Source organism: Brachypodium distachyon, chromosome 1 (genome assembly GCF_000005505.3).
Source record: "Brachypodium distachyon strain Bd21 chromosome 1, Brachypodium_distachyon_v3.0, whole genome shotgun sequence".
Lineage (NCBI taxonomy): Eukaryota > Viridiplantae > Streptophyta > Magnoliopsida > Poales > Poaceae > Brachypodium > Brachypodium distachyon.
This window is the reverse complement of record NC_016131.3, coordinates 33,566,746-33,588,321: the sequence shown is the minus strand read 5'-3', so window position 1 is coordinate 33,588,321 and position 21,576 is coordinate 33,566,746. Positions and strand designations below refer to the sequence as shown.

At 46.2% G+C, this 21,576-nt stretch overlaps 2 protein-coding genes across 4 annotated transcripts; one reads left to right on the top strand and one right to left on the bottom strand.

Moving 5' to 3' along the window:
• Positions 1 to 4,757: 4,757 nt before the first annotated feature.
• Positions 4,758 to 9,071, bottom strand: LOC100828145 (ent-kaurene oxidase 2). Of its 2 annotated transcripts, none has more exons than XM_003560597.3 (8): positions 8,682 to 9,067; positions 7,239 to 7,399; positions 6,623 to 6,784; positions 6,385 to 6,525; positions 6,049 to 6,303; positions 5,790 to 5,948; positions 5,514 to 5,708; positions 4,758 to 5,410 (listed from the first exon to the last, which is right to left on the bottom strand). In XM_003560597.3, exons 1-8 carry the CDS (start codon positions 8,797 to 8,799, stop codon positions 5,093 to 5,095), a joined length of 1,509 nt encoding a protein of 502 aa, XP_003560645.2. In that variant the 5' UTR covers positions 8,800 to 9,067; the 3' UTR covers positions 4,758 to 5,092. The 2 variants fall into 2 exon arrangements, with proteins under 2 accessions (XP_003560645.2, XP_024314733.1); XM_024458965.1 differs by having other exon boundaries at positions 5,158 to 5,390; positions 8,682 to 9,071.
• An 8,069-nt stretch (positions 9,072 to 17,140) lies between these two features.
• Positions 17,141 to 18,950, top strand: LOC112270221. Of its 2 annotated transcripts, XR_002962622.1 has the most exons (3): positions 17,141 to 17,624; positions 18,384 to 18,465; positions 18,841 to 18,945. XR_002962622.1 is itself a non-coding variant. In XM_024458146.1 (2 exons), exons 1-2 carry the CDS (start codon positions 17,322 to 17,324, stop codon positions 18,420 to 18,422), a joined length of 342 nt encoding a protein of 113 aa, XP_024313914.1. In that variant the 5' UTR covers positions 17,141 to 17,321; the 3' UTR covers positions 18,423 to 18,950. The 2 variants fall into 2 exon arrangements, 1 of the variants encoding a protein (XP_024313914.1); XM_024458146.1 differs by having other exon boundaries at positions 18,384 to 18,950.
• The last annotated feature ends 2,626 nt before the right edge of the window (positions 18,951 to 21,576 follow it).

Here is a 21,576-nt window from a genome sequence, read left to right as displayed (position 1 = left end):
TAAGACGACGAGGAGGGCGAGGAGGTGGTGGTGGTGTTTCGTGTGGGCGACGACGCAGCTGGGAGAAGAAGGGGAAGGGGAGCCGAGAAATTAACAGGAAACACAACTGGATGTCGTCAGAGGAAGGAGGACGTTTTGCGTCTTTGTCCTGGACAGATATGGCATAGCCAAATTCACCCCCGTCGTCACCCCGTGACAGGATCAAACACGAATAGCATCGCATCCAAATTACATTCTTGCAGTGGTGGTTGAGGAATCTAACCTGTGATGTCAGATTAGTTATGATGGAAAAAATACACAAATTTTGCACTTATATTTGATGGTTTTGCTATCTTTTTTATGAAGTATCCGGTGCAAACTTGTAAGAGGTGCAAGCTTGCAAATTATTCACGTGAATCATTGGATCTAAACGTGTGATGAATCTTAAATGTGAGATTGCAAACAGCCACTTAAACAACGCTTGCTAACACTTGATTCTCATCTTCAATTTGCACCATATTTTTTAGAGCCAATGGTCCATGTAGATAATTGCAAGTTTGCACTGTATTAAATAATTACACTGGATATGTTGTCATCTTTTTATTCTGGATATGAATTATGTTAGAAACCGAAAAAATGTATTTCGGCAATAAATAAATCAATAATGATTGACTCTTTGTTGTTGTGATCTAGATTTAAAGACTTGGCAAATATCAAAGTGCAATGGAAAGAAGTAGAGGGGCCTCATGAAAAGCTAGGGAAGGTTCATCCCCTAGTAAACCAGACTAAAATACATTGTTCTTATAGAAGCTGATCTTTTGGCCAGACAAACTTTTTTTTTTTTGAAAGGGGACCCCAGCTCAAAGATGCCACACATCCGTCTTTATTACGAAGTTCGGTAGCAAAATCTTTCATTCATGGGCCACACAAAGTGGAAACAAAAATCAATCAGCGAAAAAGAAGATACATAAAATGCATATGCATCACGTAACAAGAATTCTTTTATAGACGGTCATTCATCCAGGCTGAAAATATGTCGAGTAAGTGTCTCCAAAAGGCTGCACTAGTAACCAAAGGCAAGACAAACTAACATCACACGAACAAGAATGTAAGATCGACATTGGTTCATGTGTGGATTTTTTTTTTTGCGGGTAATGTGTGTGGGTCTTTTCCTCGCAAAAAAAAAAGTGTGGGTCTTCAATCATGCCCTAGGGTCGTTCGCATGCAGAAGATGAGAAATGCCCCCTCCTCTCCCCTCCCTCTCCAATAATCCAGCAAAGCAAATGGGCTCACATATCACGTCTTCTTACAACGTCCAGTAGCAAACAGCCTCCGCTAACAAAACACCATTTTTTAGTGATTTATCTTAAGTTAAGTGACTTAATATCATGTCTTCTTACCAATAGAAAATGTAATGTTCGTGAGATATACTAGTCATATACTCCCTCCGTCCCGAAATAAGTGACGTGAATTTGTATAAGAATCTATACAATCTATACAAATCCACGTCACTTATTTTGGGACGGAGGAGTAGATACTTACAAATAATGTAAAATCATTATTTCAATTCATTTTTTTTGTGGGTAAAATATCTCGATTCATTTCTAGCAAGTTGTGGAATCATTAATTCAATCCATTGGTGGACCATGGCTTGACATGCTATATTGTCTTGGGACCATAGCTCCTTGGCTAGTCCGTTCTCGAAAGGGCCACTGCTTCACGATTGATACCTGCAGCCGATGCAACGAGCCAACTATCAAGGTCGACATGGGTTGGTTTCAGGTCCTTTTTTGTGATTGTACCCTTGTTAGTCCAAGTAGATCTATCGTAGCCCATGTGGCCGGCCACCTACATGCCCCTCACGGCAGGGAAGACAAACCGAGGTCTCTTTTTAATCTTCCTGTTTTTCAAGCTCATGCGTCAGTTATTTCAGTTTCGATGGAAGTACACCGCTCGACACACGACGGATGGAGCGCGCGCGTCGGCCGAGTGGAGAGCCGTCCATCGCCGCCTCATCCAGCCATCCAGGGGCTGAGCATCTTTCCGCTTCTCTCTCGCTCCTGGTGTACCACAGTACGATCCGTTGGGACGTCGGGTGCGGAAGTCCGTCATGCGCTCGCAACTATACCTGAGCATGGGTGGCCCGACCTGAAGCCCAGGGTCCCAAGCCGGACCTGCGTTTCACTTTCGCCCCCAAAGTCCGGCCCGAAAGTCCGAAATGGTTTAAATTGAGTGTTTTTATGGAAAACAGGTATGCAAATATATTTATTTATTCTGAAAATAATTATTTTAATATTAAAATGGACTATTTTCCGGGCTTCTGGCCTAGCGAGCTCGGGCTTGAGGTTTACCCGTCGGGCTTTATGAAGCCCGGCCCGAAATCCGGCTCGGCCCGGGGTTTGCCCAGGTATACTCGCAACCTTGCACGAAACCGCCACCCTCACATCCTCACGCGAAGACACTGCCCCCGCCCACCGAGACTCTTGTGGCTAGGGGTGGACATAAAAACCGATGACCGAAAACCAAAACTAAATAGACCAAGACCGAAAAAACCGTTAGATATCTAGGTAGAAAAATTCAAAGACCGAATTTTATTCTAGTAATTCAGGTATCAATTCACAAAAGACCGAATAGGACCGAACTTCGTAAAACCAACTCATTCTCTTGACCCAATCTAAACGCCAAACCACTTCGTATGCAAAAAAATCACGGCACGATAGAGACAATCGACGGTTTCGCTTTTCTAATCCCCGGTGGCCATGTTGATATGATAATTTTGTCAAAAATATAAGTGAATGTTGCTAAAATTTGTCCTGCATCATGTTTGTTTTGGACCTATCATCCATCTTTACAAATTTCGGTCATGACTGAACTAAAGACCGAAGTTTCGGGTAACCGAAATTTCGGATAGCAAAGTTAGTAAAGTTCGGGTATTATATTTTAGATACCGAATCTAAAAAGACCGAAATTACAAGACCGAACTTCCGGTCATGACCGATTGGCCACCCCTAACTGCGGCAGGCAGCGACGCCTCGCCGCATCACTGCCATCGCTTGAGCGTCCTCGCCGGCGTAGACACGACTTTGCCGCCGCCTTCCCCTGCTAGGACACGGCCCTAGGGATTCTTCCTCCATCATTCGCTATGCCATGCGCGGCCGATGGATTCTTCCTCCATCATTCGCTAAAGAACGGCGCTGGGAGTTGAAACTTCAAAGTAGTCCGTTGACGATGTTTCTTCAAGCACCACGATGCGGCTTGGAGCCACGTCGAGTCGTACGTGAATCATTTTCGATGGCTCCTCCCACACGCATGCTGGCGGATTGGCTCCTGTCGAGCCGGCCCATATGATATGAATATGATGCTCTTGTTTCTGAGTAACGCCAGTTTATAAGATTCCTTGGCCTGACATGTCTGGTAATCTGAACTCTTGCTTCATTTAAAATTGGTAGGCAGAGAGTTCCCCCTTGGCACTATGCCACTATTTGAGTCCAAAGATCGAGCACCCTGATAAATAAATCCACACTATCGATGATATGCATTTTTGGGTACATATTGCCATCTCCGCAAGGCCGCCAATGGCATGAGAGCCAAAGAAGCGAAGCATGCCGTCTTCCGCCAAATTGATCTAGACATAGTAACCTCAAAAGACCCTCCTCGGAACCACCGTGTAAACTACCCACAACTTTGACACTGTCTTCTAAGATGCACTAGTGCCAGCCTTCCAAGGAACAACAAAAAGCTAGCCAAGGCACATACATATGGCAACAACAATGGTATTCTCTTGGCACTTTGCAGGATCTGCCAACACGCAATACTATGACATAGGCCAGTAGCCAAGTCAATTAATTAAGAACGGAGCTCCGGATCGAGTCCTATAAAAGCAATGGCTTCTTGATTTGGTGTGGGAACCGATCTCGGCCGAGCATTCGAGCTCCTCAAGGGGGACGCCATCCATGGCGGCGAGCTGCTTCTGCGGCGCCAGGCGCGCGGGGCGAGGCCAGTTCGTGAAGCTGGTGTTCCCCGGCGGGCACGTGGAGCTGCTGGACCGGCCGGTGCAGGCGGCGGAGGTGATGGCGCGGCACCCGCGGTTCTGCGTGGCGCGGCCCGACGTGTTCCGGGAGCCCGCCGGCGCCGTGGCAGCCCCGGACACCATGCTCCACCTCGGCCGCAAGTACTACGTCGTGCCCAAGAGCACCGTCCGGAGGCTGCTCAAGTACTCCTCCTCCCACAGCGCCTCTGGCGGCGGCAGCGGCAGCGTGTCGCTGAGGAGGCACCTGCAGGCGAGCAGCGCCTCTGGCGGAGGCCATGACAGGGGCTCCAAGGTCGGCGGCGGTAAGAAGTGGTTTGGCTGGGCGGTGGGTACTGCTGCTACTGGTGATTCAGGTGATCAAGCAGCCAAGGCGCCACGGAGGACTCCTGATCAGGAAGGCGCGAGCCGTGGCAGCACTAGCGAAGGGGAAATGGTCAGGAGGGTTTGCGTGAAAGTGGCCAAGGAGAAAGGGAAGGGCGCGAACGGGGGATCGCCGGGACGGCGGCGACGGCGGCCGCCCTCGCCGGGGGAGTCGGCGTCCTATTCTTGGCAGCCGAGCCTTCACAGCATAACTGAAGAGTGAGTAACGCGCGCCATGGATGTGGGGGACTGTTTGTCTGTCTGTCTGCACGCCTTTGTACATTGGAGAACAGATGCTCAGCAGTTTCTACTTCATTTGTCAAGAGGAAATTGCTCGACTGAGCAGATGCTTCGGCCCAGTGTAAACAACTCGTGGTGATCTTACTGCTTTTCCTTTTAATAATTTCCACGCCCTTGTATGTAAGTCTCCTGTGGAGTGATCTGGGAATTTCGTTTCTTTTACTTACAAATTGTGCTGCTCTGTTTCTTCAGATGAAATTTCTCTGTTCTTAACCGACTAATCAGTCTACATAAGGTCAAAAGCTAAGTGAACAAATTGTTCTGGTTAACCATTATTCGCTGTACAGACTTGGTTGTTCACTTCTTCACTTCTGACCACAGTTGGTTGTTCTGCTCATGAACAAGTCGTATCATGCTGCCATCATCCTGTTTGTTCACAAGTTCTGAAGGACAGCCAGTTCACTTCTGAAGACAGTTGGTTCTTCACTTTTTCCCTCTGGGCGAGAGGTACACATACAGCGGGTGGAGCTTGTAGTTCATGAGCTGGACGGTGTCCACCTTGTCCTCGTCGCCCTCCTTGAGCCTCCAGGCGAACTCCTGCACGAACCGCGCAATGGCGGCGCAGGAGATGCTCGTCGCCTGCTGGCTCCCGGCGCAGACCCTCCTCCCGGCGCCGAACGCCATGGTCTTGTACATGTCAGCAGCATCGAACCTCCCCTCCAGGAACCTCTCCGGCCTCCACTCCTCGGGCTCCTCCCACTCCTTCTTGTTCATGTTGCACCTGTTCACGTTGATGATGATCTAGTACAAATTGAGCAATATGTTCTTTCAGTAAAACCCATGTTCAGCAGGCAGCAAATTAAGCTTCATGTGTCCATGTGATTGCTGTGGTCAAGTTAACTACCTCTGTGCCGGCTGGGATGACGTAGCCAGCCAACGTGGTTGTCTCATGGACGAACCTTGGAGGCAGAAGTACCACTGGAGCATGGAGGCGCAGCGTCTCATGGAACACGGCATTCAGGTACGGCAGCCGAGGAAGATGGTCCTCGGTGACCGTCTCCTCGCCGCACACCTCTTCGATCTCCCGGTAGAGACGTTCCTGACGTACAAAGAGAAATCTTGTTAAACTTCACAATGCACCTTCCTCTGCGGGGTATGCAGGGAACAAAAGGTTACTTGCCTGTTTCTCTGGGTTTTTGGCAAGCTCATGCATAGCCCACTCTGTGGTGACCAGAGTGGTATCTGCAGCTTCTACGACTGCCTCCCACACCAGCATCGTCAATTGCTCGTCTGTCAGTGTGCCCTCCGCCAGTAAGAAGTCCAAATACGATACTCTTGCCTGCGAATCACAAATTATTTTTTTCGGTCAAGATGATTAATGACAGATTAATGGCCGAATTGTATCAAAACAGACTGTTAAGATTGTGCATTTCTGTCACCTCGCCAAGCGCAATTCTTTTCTTCTGTTGATGGATCAAGGCCTGCATCACCGCGGTTCGCCTAGATTCCGTGGCACGAACATTTTTTTCGAAACCCCGGTTCGGCACCCAGCTGAGGTATGGGAAGAAGTCCCTCCAGTCGACCTCAATTACACACATCATCATGTCAGACACCGTGGCCTGGTAGATTTCTTCCTTTGATATCACCCTCCCAAACTGCTTCACATAGACTGAACTCACATCCTCACCTAAGCTCTGAAATTGCAGCGTGCATTCTCAATTAACTCTGACGGTACAAATCAACTTTTTGGTGCAAGGCTTTTGTAGACTAATTACCTGGACCAAGGACAAGCGGAATAGCTCGTCCCTGAAAACTTGTCTGAAGTTCAAAGGAGCATGTGGGTCACCAGCCACCAACGTATGATAGGTGCTTACCATGTTATCAACCATCATGTCTCTCGTGTCCCGAAATTGTCTCTAAATTTGTTTGCAAGTAATTACTCATTGTTAGACCTTGGTTATCTGAAAGCAAAAAAATTCCCAGAGGTGGCAACTAACTAATTAAACTGCATACCTGAGCGGAAGAACCCAACATACCCGCCATAGCATAACGCTTCGCCATTTTGTGGAAGTCGCCATAGTCACTTGTCGCAACCATAGTTTTATCACGGGTGATAACTAAAAATGCTTTAGGTAGTTTTCGAGTAGATATGGACGAGAATTTTTCAACCATTGCCTGCAAATACAGGACAGACATATATGTTTCTGTTCATTTTCGTTCAAATGTGAGACATTCCTACCATGCTTAGTTATGCATCACAGCAGATAATTATCAAGAAGAGGCACTATGACCATAGAAGAACAATATGCATATTTTGTGATCTGGGCTAATTTTTAGCTTAATTAGTTTACTCAGATTTATCATCAGCATGAGGATAAGATGAACATAAGAATATCATCTTATCAGCTTATAAATTGAAGTTTTGGGGTGAAAAGAGATTTTACAATTGTATCAAGATTACCTAAAAAAAATTGTATCAAGATATATAATTAGATAGTAATCACATGCTGATGACTAAAACGCCAAATCATCACAACTATCCAGAAGTGTAGAAATATATCGTTCAGTTCATACAAATAAATTATCAAGAAAATTTGAGGAAGAGGTGAAATCACCATTTCTATCTTACCTCCTTGGCTACTTCTGTTGAGTTGAGCACAACTACAGAAGAAGCTCCCATCCTTATACTGTATATGGGTCCATAAATATCTGACCATTTTGCAAAGGTCTTAAGGGGCTTCTTTTCTCTCAATTGATGCAGATTCCCAATAAGCGGTAAACCGGGAACAACTGCATGCCAACCAAATTAAACTACATGAGGATTTAGTCGTTTTTCCTTGAAGTAAAAATGATATATTGTTTTTGAATGACAGAATTAATAAATTGTCGGTCTGATAATTCGTCCACTTACACGATAATTAACAATTTGGACCCATGCGGATAAATTGTCCATGTAATGTTTTTATGTCTCTTTCTCAGGCCGGTAATTTCAGCACATATATTTGCCGCAATATCAAAGATTTAATATTTAACCCATCAACTGTTTTTCTACTTAAAATAATATTCAGTTTTTACCTCCCAGTTGCGCATTATTTCATATTTCACCATACGTACTTAACTTGTTTCCCCATTCTGACACCCTAAGACAATTTGTGATGACCATGTGGTAGCTGACTCGGACGCCAACGGGACTCGTCACAACATATTGAAAAAGAATGGAAGTACATTACATTAAATCTAGGAAAACAACATACCTCAAACTTTTTAACTCGAAACTTTTGCGTGTTTTAGTTTTTCTTCCAGATTTTAATTGAATTGAATTTAATGAATTTAAAAATTATTAATTAATACAATTCTAATCATGTTTGTTCTGAAAACTCTAAAAACAGCATTCCAAATTAAGGGTCTTCAAAACTGAATACCAACTTTTGCTACTTCCTCCTTCCAACAAAAGATGTCTCAAGTTTGTGAAAAATTAAATGTATCTAGACATGACTTAGTGTAAAGATGCATACAAATTTGGTCAAAGTTGAGACATTTTTTGTTGGACGGAGGGAGTACTTTATATTGAATTTAGTAAAAATCACAAGTATAATAATTTTAAAATATAATATTCACATTATAATTCTAGAAACAACTGGATCAAGTATAACTCAAAAAATTTCAAATATAGTTTTCTTTGAAAAGCAAAGCAAGGGCATGCAACCCTTCCGGAACTTTCAAGTATGCTGAAAATCGATCTTTGTGGATCGTCTAAATAATAACCACGGGAACCAGCAAGAACTCCTCTGATCCTCAAAGGAGTATCAATTTCTCGAGTTGACCGAGAAATTGTTTCGATTATTTCCTACATGGTTTAAAAAATAGCCATCCGAATTTTGTCAAGAGAAAACTACTCTATCCGATTCTTAAAAAATGTCGTTCACTTGATACAAAATTTGTAATTTAGCATAAAATGGACTACACAGCATACTACGCAGCATACTATTCTACCGCATGCTCGTAAAAGACCAGCACACACTATCGGCTGCACATTTTGCAGACACGCGTCAGCTAGCGAGATGATCATAACCTGGGGGCGCATTCGTGCGGTCCTTGTGCCCCTTGCCGGCGAGAGCGACGGCCAGCAGCACGCCGAAGGTCGCCGCAGCGGCAGCCCAACCCCAGCTGCCCGCTAGCAGCGCCTCCATATCGGTCGGCTCAGAGCCTCAGAGGAGGGTCGTCTCCGCCGGAGTAAAGGCCGACTGGTACTGAGGAACAGATTTGGGTAAGGCCGGCAGTGGCTGCGACTCTGGTAGTTCTGCCTGCTGCGGAGCTTCGGTTTACTATCTATACGGATACGGAGAGCAAGGCGACGGGGCAGACGACAGAGGGGATCGAGGAATATGTGAGCTATTTGATCCCTCTGTCTTTCTCTCTTTACAGAATAAGAAAGATTCGATTCCCGTCGCGTGCCCGGACATGGATGGACTACCAGCTGGACGTGCCGGAGCGTCCAAGGACATAAGGACATGTGAGGTGCAAGAACAACTCCAGCCACCCCTCCTAAAGGCTCCCAAACTCCAAATGGGACGCCCGCGTTCAAAAACCCACCTAGCTCAGCCCTCCATTTCTAAAAATTAGCAGACGCGGCACAAGGTTTTAGCCGGTGTCCCCCTTTTCCCTCCATTTCCCCCATTCTCGCCGCCGACACCGCCTCAAAGCGCCTCGCCGACACCACCGCTGCCCCAAATCTATGCCGCGCCTCGTTCCACGGCGGCTGGCGACGCAGCGGCGAAGCAACCGAGGGAAATGCCCCATGAAAACCATGGAAATGCAATGCCGTCCCTCTCGCGGTTCTCATCGGACTACCCCCACACCGATCCCCTCGGCGGTTTCAACCCCAACACCTTCGCTCGCCGCCAAGAGGGAGGAGGTCGGGGCGTCACGATGGGCGACGGTGATCAAGAAACAAGATGACAAGCTCAAGATCCTCAAGGTGAATGTCACGGCGAAGAAGATGCAGGAGGATTTGTTGATCTTGACATGCGACACCACCGGCATGGATGCCGAGGTGAAGGCGTGGTACGACGGCCAGCGCAGGCTCATTTTGGCCGAAGCGAGAGCGCCCGACACAGCAGCACCGGCCACCTCTCCTCCATCGGCGCCATCACCGCCTGAAACAGCAACTCCGGCCACTTATACACCACCGGCGAGCTCGGAAGTGCCATCAACGCCGGCGGATGACGAAGGGGCCGAGTGATTTTACTTTATTTAAGTTTGATGTTATTTTGATCGCCAAAACTTGTGATGAATTTGGACAAATTGGTGATTTGGGCCGGCCTGTGAAGTGGCGGCAAAACTTTATTTGAATTGTATTTTTTGGGGGCCGCCGTTTGGGGGGTGCGGCTGGGTCGCGGCTGGTCTAATGATGTTACGGTTGTTGCCTTTAGAACAAATCTAGCCTGCTATCCCAAAACGAACACAAGAGATGGTCGTTTTGTTCCGTTTGGATTGTGATTCGGAGAGATCAAAAAACTTTGTCCGTTTGGGTCCGGTGGTGTCCTAACGGGGTCACCTATTTCTCTTCTTTGCTCCTTCGCACATAGACAGAGTGGTGGCGCCAGTCATTACAAAAACTACGCAAGCTGGACCTAAAGGTCATTGTTGCTATTTTCTACCATCCCATGGCTATCTATGTTTTTCCTGGAATTTTTTACTGCTTTGGCCTCCTGCCCAATAAAATTTTCAAAATCTAGCCTCTTCTCAAATCAATTGACAAATCAATGTCCGGCAGCTGCCACATGGGTCTTTCTGCCAACACAAAAGGGGGATCGTGGCTTCCGCCAACTGCGATGGCCAGAAGGCCTAATTGCCATTTGAGAATGAGGAATACACGGGAGGAAGGAAAAGGCTCGTATCGAGAGTAACTTGTGGCAGTTACGGAGTGGAGTATTTAATTCCTAAATCCTAGGGAACCTAAGGGCGTGCATAATGGGGTGATATCAGCCTTCTCTTAGCGATGCCACATAGGATAAAATCTGACGTGGAAGAGAGAGAAACGAAGAAAAGAGACAAGCCTTCTCTTAATTAAGAGATGATCTCTTCACAAGAATGATAAGACAAAGATAAGGCAATTTCCCCATTGTACTAGATTTCACCTTTTCTTAGCATTTATTTAGTTAATTTTATTCATCTTAGCATTAATTTTAAGATGGCGTCGTATCGTGTGAATCCACACAGGCTGGTGTATCCCTGCATCCAACGCGTTCCAGCCGTTCGATCTACATCCAATGCATCCAATCTAAAGGATGGAAAATTTGCAAAAACATGCCCGCAGCCTCAACTAATCAGGTCTCTATTTTTGCCAGAAACCCCCCAGGCAACACGTGCTTCTCTCCCTCAGTCCCTCCACGATTACAGAGAAAAACATCCTGACCGCCAACATCCGTTTAGGGCTGGCCGTCGTGCACTTAGATCGATCAGCATGACGATCAGCACGATTGCCGACGGCGAACTTGCTTGTACAGCAGCCGAGGGAACCGGCTTGACCTCCTCCCCTCCGAGATCACGATGCAGCGATGTTGAGACTCATGGTCTTTTCCTTGATCCGTTTCTCCATAGCTCTGTTGCCCCTGATCCGTTTCTCCAAAGCCGTCCTAGTGCAGAACATGGCTTCACTTGCACACATGCAAATTCAGGTAACAAATAACAGAAACGGATTCAATCTTAGTATATGCCGTACATGTGTGCTTCTTGTATAATTTATTTTAATCAGGGAACTGCATGTGCATATGCTGTACATACCTGCATGCTTCTCTTCTAATTGTCGTTATCATGTGTTGGATGTGCAGCAAGGAAATCGGTCCATAGTTTGCAATCTCAGATGACGGAGGAGGATTTTGTACACCCATAAAGAAAGCAAGCATTCCACAGTTTGTAAGTTTGATAAGAATAAGATTTTAATGGCCATGTTGCTATTCAGTTTTATGAGTTATGCATAATATATAGGGCGCCAATATATAGTGCTTACTGTGATTATTCTTTATGTTTCAGTGTTCACCGTTTACACCAAAATGTGATGAGAAATTGAAACCAAAAGTTGGGATGGAATTCAAAGGACTCGAGGCCGTGGAGGAGTTCTATAAGTCATATGCACATCATGTGGGTTTTGGAGTTTGAATCGGACAACAAAAGAAGTTGAAGAATGAGGTCGTTCGAACTAAGCGCTTCATGTGCAATAGGGAAGGATACCAATCTGAGAAGGCTAAAGAGATTGAAGATCCCTTAAAGAAAAGGCGTAAGAATACAACCACAAGATGCGGTTGTGATGCACATATCTTTGTTAGGCTGTGTGGTGATAACACCTACAAGATAGACTCATGGGTTGAGCGCCATACTCATGGTCTTGTATCGCCTGACAAGCATCACTTGGTCAGGTCAAATCGTCAAGTCAGCGAGAGGGCAAAGAATACACTGTACACATGCCATAAAGCAAGCATAGGCACCTGGCAGGCATATAGGCTCCTCCAAGTCAGCGAGGGTGGGTTTGAAAGAGGGACTTGCAAAATTACTACCGTGACCTTAGGTATAAAATCAGGAATGCAGATGCTCAAATGTTTGTGGCTCAACTAGCTAGAAAGCAAGAGGTCAATCCTGGGTTTTTCTATGATTTTGTTGTGAATGATGAGGGAAAGTTGGAGTATGTGTTCTGGGCAGATGCCACAAGTAGGAAGAACTACAGCTACTTTGGTGGTGATGGCATGGTATCCTTTGATTCAACATACACAACTAATCAATATGACATGATCTTTGCACCATTTACAGGGGTCAATCATCACTTACAGAGTGTGTTTTTTGGCGCTGCATTCTTACTAAATGAGAAGACTGAGTCATATGTTTGGTTGTTTAAGACTTTCCTTCGAGCAATGGGAGGGGTAGCGCCTAGTCTCATCATAACCGATGAAGCTGGTAGCATGAAGAATGCAATTGATGAAGTTCTTCCAACTACTGCACACAGGTTATGCATGTGGCACATAATGGAAAAGGTTCCTGAGAAGATTGCCCCACTGATTAGAGAAGAACCTGAATTTTGGAAGAGGATGAACTCATGTGTTTGGGGTTCAGAAACTAAAGCTGATTTCGAGTCGCAATGGAATTCTATCATTTTTGACCATGGCTTGGAGGAGAATGAGTGGTTGACTAAGAGGTTTAGCATTCGGGCGTCATGGATACCAGCATATTTTATGGATATACCACTAGCAGGCCTTCTCCGGACCACTTCAAGGTCGGAAAGTGCAAATTCATTTTTTAACCGTTTCATTCACCGCAAGCTTTCCTTTGTTGAGTTTTGGCTTAGGTTTGACACAGCTTTAGAATGCCAGCGCCAAGAGGAGTTGATTGCAGACAACTCAAGCATCCATAGGACCCCGAAATTATTGACACCATGGACAATGGAGAAGCAAGGTAGAGAAGCTTTCACATATGAGGTGTTTGAGAAATTCCAAGAACAGGTTGTTGCTGCTAGAGACCACTGTTGCGTCCAGGACATTGCAAAAGATGAAGCGATAAAAATTGTTACCATGAGAGGTGGATCCCGTAAAATTAGAGAGGTTCGTATTGACACGAGAACCATGGCAGCAAACTGTTCGTGTAAGTTATTTGAGTCACATGAAATTCCATGCCGCCATATTATCCAGGTGATGAGGGTTGAAAATCAAAATGTACTTCAAAAGATGGGAGAAAAGGTGCAAAAGGTATTAAAGAATTTATGCCAAAATCAATCTTTTTGTTTTCTTCTAAATCATTTGGTTAACATCAGTTTTGTTTATTTCTAGGGAGAGTGTTTATGATGAAAAAGAAAATTTGTTAGAAGAGATAGCTATCGACTCTTTGGATGCGACTATGAGGAAGAAGATTTCGATTATACGCAACAAGCTCGAAGAACTACTTCAAAAAGCCAAACACTCGGATGGAAGTATGGATTTTTTGACAACAAGCATATTGAACATTGAGGAGCCTTTGGATCAAATGGTTCCTGGTGAAGCCGTAAAGCGCACTAGGCGAGAGGAGTATGAGGCTTTTATTGGTTGCAACATTTCTACTGAAGTTGACATACACCCACCAACAGACGTTCGTACAGTGGGCAGATGCAAAAGAATAAAGAGGGGAAAGGAAATGCAGGCAGAGGATCAGAAAAAGAAGAACAACTAAGCGAACACAAAGGTGGCACGCATGTGCAAGACGTGCAACCAAATAGGGTTTCATGATAGTCGCAATTGTCCAAGCAAGAAAGGTCAACAAAAAGGCAGCCCAATTGTGCAAGACAAGCAACAAAATGGCGAATGATATACACCTTATGGCAGCTCATTGAGGAATTCAATTTTAGCTTCTAGTTGCCAGTACAACGTATCAGGTGCATAGGAGTAGAATATCAGATTTAAAACTGGACAGATTTTCATTTATTTAAGTATTTGTAATGCATCAGAACTTGTGTTTTTATCACATTTGTTTCAGTTTATTTTTTCTGATACTCAATGTGCTTACAATTGGCACTTGGGATAAATTTTGTATATCAAGGAGCAACATCTATAAATAGGCTGAAATGTATCAACTAGAAGCTATTGTCAGCCTGTGAGCTTTTCATCGACTGAAATGCAGCAGCAAGTTCTACTTCCTTACTCTCTGAAAGAGATTCTAGGATGGAGTGTATTTTGTTGCAAGAGCACTTTGTTGTACTAAGATTAGTGTGACTTCATTTTGATATAAAGTACAATGTAAATTTACATCACATCACAAGCTGTAGCTGAAGCTAGCACCTGGGAGAAATGTATGTGTTATCAACTCTATCAACAGTGAGTTCATTCATCAGTCCTTTACCACTGAGTTTCTAAAACAAAATTCTTGCGCACTGACTAGCATGTATGAGGTGCAAAAATTACAAGCACTGACTAGCATGTATCATAGGAGCACATCAGTTTAAAACTGTAGTCTGCAACAAGCTGAAACTAACACAGAAAAGAACAAGGCTGAAACAAAATTCCCATTCACCAACTGCTTGCAATTTCCATTCATCGATGAAATGTTATTTACAAGGGAAACTACATCTGGATACTAGAATTGAAATCAACAAGACTATCCTATAAGACCTAGCTGTGTTAAGATATAACACTAAGAGATCACCCATTGTACAACATGTTTTGTTGTCTTTTCTAAATGATGTGGAACACCTAATATAAGTCAATCTTACCAACCATTGTACATGCCCTAACAACCAGGACGTTATAAGGGATCTTTAATTTCTATAATTCTACTTCCGCCTCCCAGTTGGCGTGAATGTTTTCCTCGGATCATTTTTAGCATTCAGTTTTTGAGGGGGCCAATCTTCTCAATTGTGTTCAAGAGGGGGATAGAGCATCAAAAAATTCTGCTACTGTCGTGACTCTGGTACGAAGCGAGCATGGGTATTGGGTGCACCCTACAGGGGATGAGACAATGACAGCACGCCAACGACATGGCATGAGTATCAGGGAAGATCCACATTGAAGGCTATGGTGGCGTCTGCTCCCTAACGCGGAGCCTGTGACATTGGGGCTATCTAGCCCCATCTTCCCGTCCACAAGTTTCCACCTTCCCTTTATTCTCTCTCCTAGTTAATTATTATGCTTTAGGCTAAAAGTGGGGATTAACAGTGGGATTCCTGGCAACTTTTGTTCTTTCTCTCTCGCTTTTTGTCAGACACCCAGATTTTTTTATTTTTACAAAAGAAATACCTCGTCAATACTTAGTTCGTCGTCAATATTTAGTACATTATGGTATATGACACGTACCTTATTAATTTTTAAATACCTCTTGTACATGGACTTATGAGACGAGTACATCAAATGATACATCACATGTACCTTATCAGTTTTGAAGTACCTCGTGTACATGGACTGATGAGACGAGTACATCGTATTGTACATCACAAGTACCTATCAGTTTTTAAGTACCTCGTGTACATGAACTTCTGAGACGAGTACATCGTATGGTATATCACATTATCCACAAAAAAATCACAGTACATCACAGATACATGACGAGTATGTGAAGGTACATCACAGATACATCAAGTTACATGACAAGTACATTAAGGTACATCACAGATACCTAAGTATCTCATCAATCCTCAATCATAACAATCAACAATCGATGGATAAAAAAACAGAAAGAAGGAATCGAAGAGGAGAACTCGAATTCAAAAAATCAAGTACCTAAGTAACTATGTACTCGAATTCAACAAGGGGATGGGGGCAGAGGCCACGACGCGGTTGAATGAGTCTCGAAGGGCAGCGCGGCCTAGTCCCACGCCGCAGCCAGGGCAAGTCCCGAATGATGCGCTGGCGGAGGCGGCAGGGTCGCTGGCTCCTCGGGCCTCCGTCGTCCCTTTCCATGCGGTGGAGCACGAGCACAGCGCTCACCTGCAGGAGGAGTTGAGGCAGTGGGATCTGGATGAAGGAGAGAAAGGAGAGGGAGGAGGAGAGAGGTGGGATACGGAGATGCCCAGGAGAGAAAGTATGAGAGAGAGAAGGAGGGACCGACACCTTTTGCTAATCACCTGGCCTCAAAGATTAAAAAAAAAACATGGACAGGTGTGTGGCTGGGAAGATGGGGCTAGATAGCGGGAGAGTCACCGGGAGCTTTGGCGTCTGCTCCCACTAAATTTTTCAGTCTCTTTGACCAGGACTATTGTATACAGCGGCCGCCCCGCTCTCAATTGACAGGTTGGTTCATGAACACATCCTTGCCTACTCTCAGATTGTCTTTGATTCCGAGGATTGGAAAAACAAAGAATAGAAGAAGGATTTTTTTTTACAGGATTACAGTGTCATGGCCACATGATCCTATAAAAGAAATTGTAGATTTTTTGTTTGATTTCATCAAAGGAAAATTACAAAGGATTTCTTTGAAGGGGTCGGAGTAACTGAAAAGTTTCCTATAAAACATAGTACAAATGAATGCTTAGGAAAATCCTTAATAGAATTCAATCGTACAAATCAAACGATCAAATTAGATAAAATTCCTAAGATTTTTCGTTTTAACCTGAAGTCATCAATTCAGAAGGCATGTCAAGAATTCAGATGTTGTAGTTCATTTTCTCCTTAGTCTCTCTTAATTCCCTCCAATTCGAAGGATCGCGACCGCTCGAGTCTGTTTCCAGATTAATGAAGTTCTCGGTCTTTTTCTTAAAAAGAAAAAAACACGGAGGGATTAACTTTGAACGAATACCTTCCATCCAAGCCTTCGAAACCTCTAAAATTTGTATGAAAATCTTTGGGTAAATTGACCAGGGGACACCGTTATTTTGTGACCTTTGCCAAACACACCGTTCGATTGTGGATTTGTCCAGTACCATACCATTTTTGAAACTTTTTGGACGGATAGTTTGTTTCAGAAAATGACCCAAAAATTGTAATGATGTGTTTGGGTAAAGTTATCAAAATAACGGTGTCCCGCCGATTTCTCCAAAAAATTTTAAACCTGCATCCGCCTGTTTCTGGGGTTGGCGACTAGGCATTATGTTCGTCTCTCTCGCCCCCCGCGTCTCCTTCCTTCCTGTATCCACATCGGTCACCGGCTCACCGCCGACCCGCCGTGTCCTCCCCTTCGGAGTTCGGTCTCGCCTCGTGGTTGTCCTTTCTTTCAAGACGACGCAGCTCGCAGCTGTTAGGGTCGCCATTCGTCAAGGCGAGCGATGGACTCATGGACCTGTGGCGGCATCGGCGATAAGGCAACAGCACGTGCATCGGGGCTACTGCGGCGATGCATTGCCTTCTCCCTCGCATTGGTGAACTGGCATCGCCACACCTCTTTGCCACGGTTCGGCGCAGGGGTGCAAGAGAAGGCGTGCGGCCATGCTGCTGTAGTGGTTGGCGCTTGGCGGCATCCGAAGCTGAGGAGCTCCAGCGGCGTCCCTGCAACAGCCAACGCATGGCGCACAGTGCGATGGCTGTGGATTGCATCTGCTACTAATACCATTCGGACTACATCAGTAATGGTAACTCTGAATCACATTCACCGCGCAAAAACATGCGATCCAATTGTAACTTCTTGTGCAACGGCCTCATGCACACCATCTGTTTGGTGAAATGGACAGTAGGTATTTTCTTGCTGATGTAAATCATCGGTACGTAATGGAAGATGATCAATTATTGCTGCCATCCTCTCTCTTGAAATATGCTATGCAAACATGTTTCTTTTCTCTTAAAGGTAACCCTGAGTGTTCGGGAAAAAAATCATCAGGAACCACAGGTCAAGAAAACATTTTGACAGCATTCAACAATTATATGTGTGGTTTTGTTGCCTCATAGAAGATGAATTCTATGGTTTTATAGTAACCTGCTTGACTTCTTAATGATATATGTTTAGTTGGAGAACTATATTCTATTTATTAAGTTATGTCCATCCAAACACTTTTGTTGATTACTGTGTTGCCTCATCTCCCTAATTTGCCTTACAGCGTTTTGAAAAGGAGAAGGGGTCAGCACTGTGCCAGTTTCTTTCTTTGAAATGTTAGCTTACCTTTATTCAGCCTAGTTTTAACACCTTTCTTTTGCGGAAAAGCTTAGTTTTAACACCGGAAGTGTAAATTGGTTGAAACTAAATGTAACTGTTCAGATGTGAGTACCAAATAAATAAAAGGTAGACTATAACAAACTATACCAAATGTAACTGAAGTTTCTTCTCCTTGGATCTAACTGTTCAGGTTTGTCTTCTATGCTACAACTTTCTTAGTGTTGTTAAATTGTGATTTCAGGTGTTTGGGAATCTGGGATCTATGAATACATTTAAGTGATTGAGCTAAAAGGTACTCTTGAGTCTTGAGGCAGTTTAGACAGGTACTATTTTTTCACTCCCTGAAATTCCCTTCCTGAATATGTGTTTCAAATTATTTATGTTTTTATTGAGCATCCCGTGCTCAAGGTTGCTGCATCTAGAAAAAGGACTCTCGACGCTGTTTAGACAGGTATTATTTTTTGAAAAAGGACGATGTGTCTTGCTTCCGCATGGAACAATGCATACAATAATCTTATCGAAGTTCTGAGTTTAACTAGTACAAAAGGTCAAGTCATGCTGGACGGAGTAACAAAAATGAAATTGTTTGGCCAAAGGAATTGGAAATCTACTTCTTGCTAGACCATTAGTGTGGTGTTCCAAGCTTACTGCGAGGACATGGGCACTAAAATCCACTTCGCTTCTGTCGCTCATCCAAGGAGGAACGGGCAAGTGGAGTGCGCCAACGCAGAAGTACTGTGGGGGCTCAAGACGAGAACTTTTGACAAGCTCAAGGGTCACGAGAAACACAGGGTTGAAGAACTCCAGTCCGTGCTGTGGTCGATTCGGACCACACCAAGTCGGGCGACGGGCCAAACTCCGTTTGCCCTCGTCTATGGGGTAGAAGCTGTGCTGCCCCTTGAGCTCAAGCATGGGTCACCTCGGGTACGCGCGTACGGCGACAAGAGCCAACACGCGCAGAGGATTGACGACCTTAGCTTCATCGAGGAGATTCGATGCCGGGCTGTTGTGCGAGCTGCAGGCTACCAGCAGGGGCTCCGTCGTTATCACGACAGGAGAGTCCGTCCCCGGGGGCTCGAGGTTGGAGACCTCGTCCTGCGCTGGATACAAGGAACGAAAGCCGGGAACAAGTTGACTTCAAACTGGGAAGGCCCTTTTCGGGTAGTGCAGACGACCAGACCGAGGGCTGTCCGGCTGGAAACCGAAGAAGGCTTGCCGGTGCTCAATAGTTAGAATATTGAGCACCTGCGCAAGTTCTACCCGTGAAATGGTGGTGCCTTACTCACGGGTGATGCTGCGGCAGTGTGCCTCTTTAAGCTAGTGTAGCCGGGCAAGGCCCGATTGTAATCCGCTAGCACAAAGATGAATAAAGATAAGTGTGTATTTTAGTGAATATTGTGTTTTGCTGTTAATGTTTGCTTCTGTCTCCTGCTCTAGGTGCATAGAATTGTCTCTTCATCCTTGGCTGTGAGCAGGGGGTTGCCGGAACCCTGAAAACCAAGCTCGTTCCCGGGACACCTCGGAACGATGCCTAGCAGTTGATCAATCTGTTCACACTGTGCTACATGCCTGTAGGGCACCATGGAATGGAAAAGATGCTCACACCCAAGTCTGTGGTCGACTCTTTTGTGCCCGGGGGCTGGGAGGCAGGAGGTTATCTAGGTAAAGATGGGGATGAAGGCACACTGTGATGCTCGTGGAGCGGTCACGGCTGTCGTCGTCTTGCGGGTAAGTTGTACATATATGGCAATTACTTCGAGGCTTGATGCAGGACTCTGAGACAGGGCCAGTGCCTCCACGCGCCAACCAGTGGTTCCGCGTGTGTGGCGGCAAGGGCAGCACCCCGGCTATTTAAAGATCGGGACAAGCGCAGTACCAGCAACGGCAAGAAGGCAAGTGATATCGCAGAGAGGCGATGGTGGTGCATCCCTCTGCGGTTGTCGCTGAGGGTGTTCCCACCATCTCGGCCCTGCCACATTACTTAGAGGAGGATACCAGAGATGGTAACGCAAAAGGCGAGAGGCGTAGCAAAGACGCGGTGGTGGTGCATGCCTCCGCGCATGCCGCTGGAGGGTGCACTGCCACCGCGTCCTTGCTGCGGCTCTCAACAGGGTGCTCAGAATGCAAAGAGAACAGAAAGCTAAGTACTTCGTTTCGAGTCCTTAGTTCTTCCTTTAATCGCACTAGTTTGCCAAGGTAAGCTTAGTCCCCGTGTAGCCGGAGTGTACGAAGGACGCTTGCGGGGGGAGGACGTCCCCACACGTGGCTCGCGGGTCCGCCCCAGAGGCGTGTGCGCTGGGGTAGTTAGTCCGCAGGTGGAGTGGCTGGCCGCTACTGTCTAGCCCTAGGTTGGCACTGCGGGTCCGTCTCGGGTCCTTGGTCTGGCTAAGCACGCAGTTGGCAAGTCCCCGGGTACACAAGGTTAAAACATGAGAAGGACAGAGCTCCTCTCCGGCAAGCTAGTTATAGGCAGAGAACAAGTAAATTGACATTGGATGAAGTGGAATTCAAACAAACGAGTTCGCAATAAACATTCAAAGTAACAAAGGCTAACACAAAGTAAGGCGCCTTCCGCCGCTTGCAGGAAAGTAAATACAAAAGAAGAACAAGTAGATAACTATGCAGGAGGCGCTCCCGGGGCAGCAACATCGGTGTCAGGTGCATCCTCGACGCCGGGGCCTCCTTCGACAGCTTCTTCATCAACAGGTTCAGCATCGTCAGCCTTGCTCTGCATCTGCGCCACCATCTCGTCCACCACGCCTTGCACCGCTTCCCGGTGGGTCTTGGCCTCTTCTTCGTCTGACCAGGCGTCGAAGACAGACTCGAACGGGAAGTCGGGGTGGGCGGAGTGGACTCAGGTAAGAATCTCCGTGACGACTTGCTTGGCTGCAAGGCCGACCTACCGGTCCCTGAAGGCCATGACGCAGTTCTGCAGGCCGTGTAGCCGGCCGACGAAATCCGTGAAGAAGGAGGTGAAGCTGCCGATGTTCGCCCCATCGAACGAAGTTATCGGGATATCAAACCCCTGCAGCGCCTCCACCGCCGAGTCCGCTAGCATCTTCAGCCTGGCTACCTTCCCCGACCTGCGGGCCCGCAGCTCGGTGCATGCACCGCGAGCTTCCTGGGCCGGCAGCTTGGGCTCGCGGCACTCGGTCTTCAGCTTGCCGATCTCGGACGCCTTCTTGGTATTGTCCTCGTCGATGAGCCGGAGCTCCTGCCGCGTCATGTCAAGCTCGCCCTGAAGGGACGAGCTGGCATCTTGGGCAGCCTTGAGCTGCCTCGCAAGCTCGCGCTCCCGGGAGCGAGCCTGGTCTTGCAGCCCCTTGGCGCGCCGAGGCTTCGGCCGCCGTCGCAGCCGCCGCCTCCAGCTCTCCGACCTCGCGCTGGAGGCGCTGGATCTCCAAGGAGTAGTTGGATAGCAAGTCCGTCTTCTC

Coding starts and splice junctions, on each gene's coding strand:
- LOC100828145 (XM_003560597.3), bottom strand. CDS start 8,799: ATGGAGGCGCTGCTAGCGGGCAGCTGGGGTTGGGCTGCCGCTGCGGCG. Junction 7,400..8,681: donor CCGCACGAATGCGCCCCCAG/GTTATGATCATC, acceptor GTTGGCATGCAG/TTGTTCCCGGTTTACCGCTT. Junction 5,949..6,048: donor AAAGAATTGCGCTTGGCGAG/GTGACAGAAATG, acceptor TGTGATTCGCAG/GCAAGAGTATCGTATTTGGA.
- LOC112270221 (XM_024458146.1), top strand. CDS start 17,322: ATGGACTCATGGACCTGTGGCGGCATCGGCGATAAGGCAACAGCACGT. Junction 17,625..18,383: donor TTCGGACTACATCAGTAATG/GTAACTCTGAAT, acceptor TTGTGATTTCAG/GTGTTTGGGAATCTGGGATC.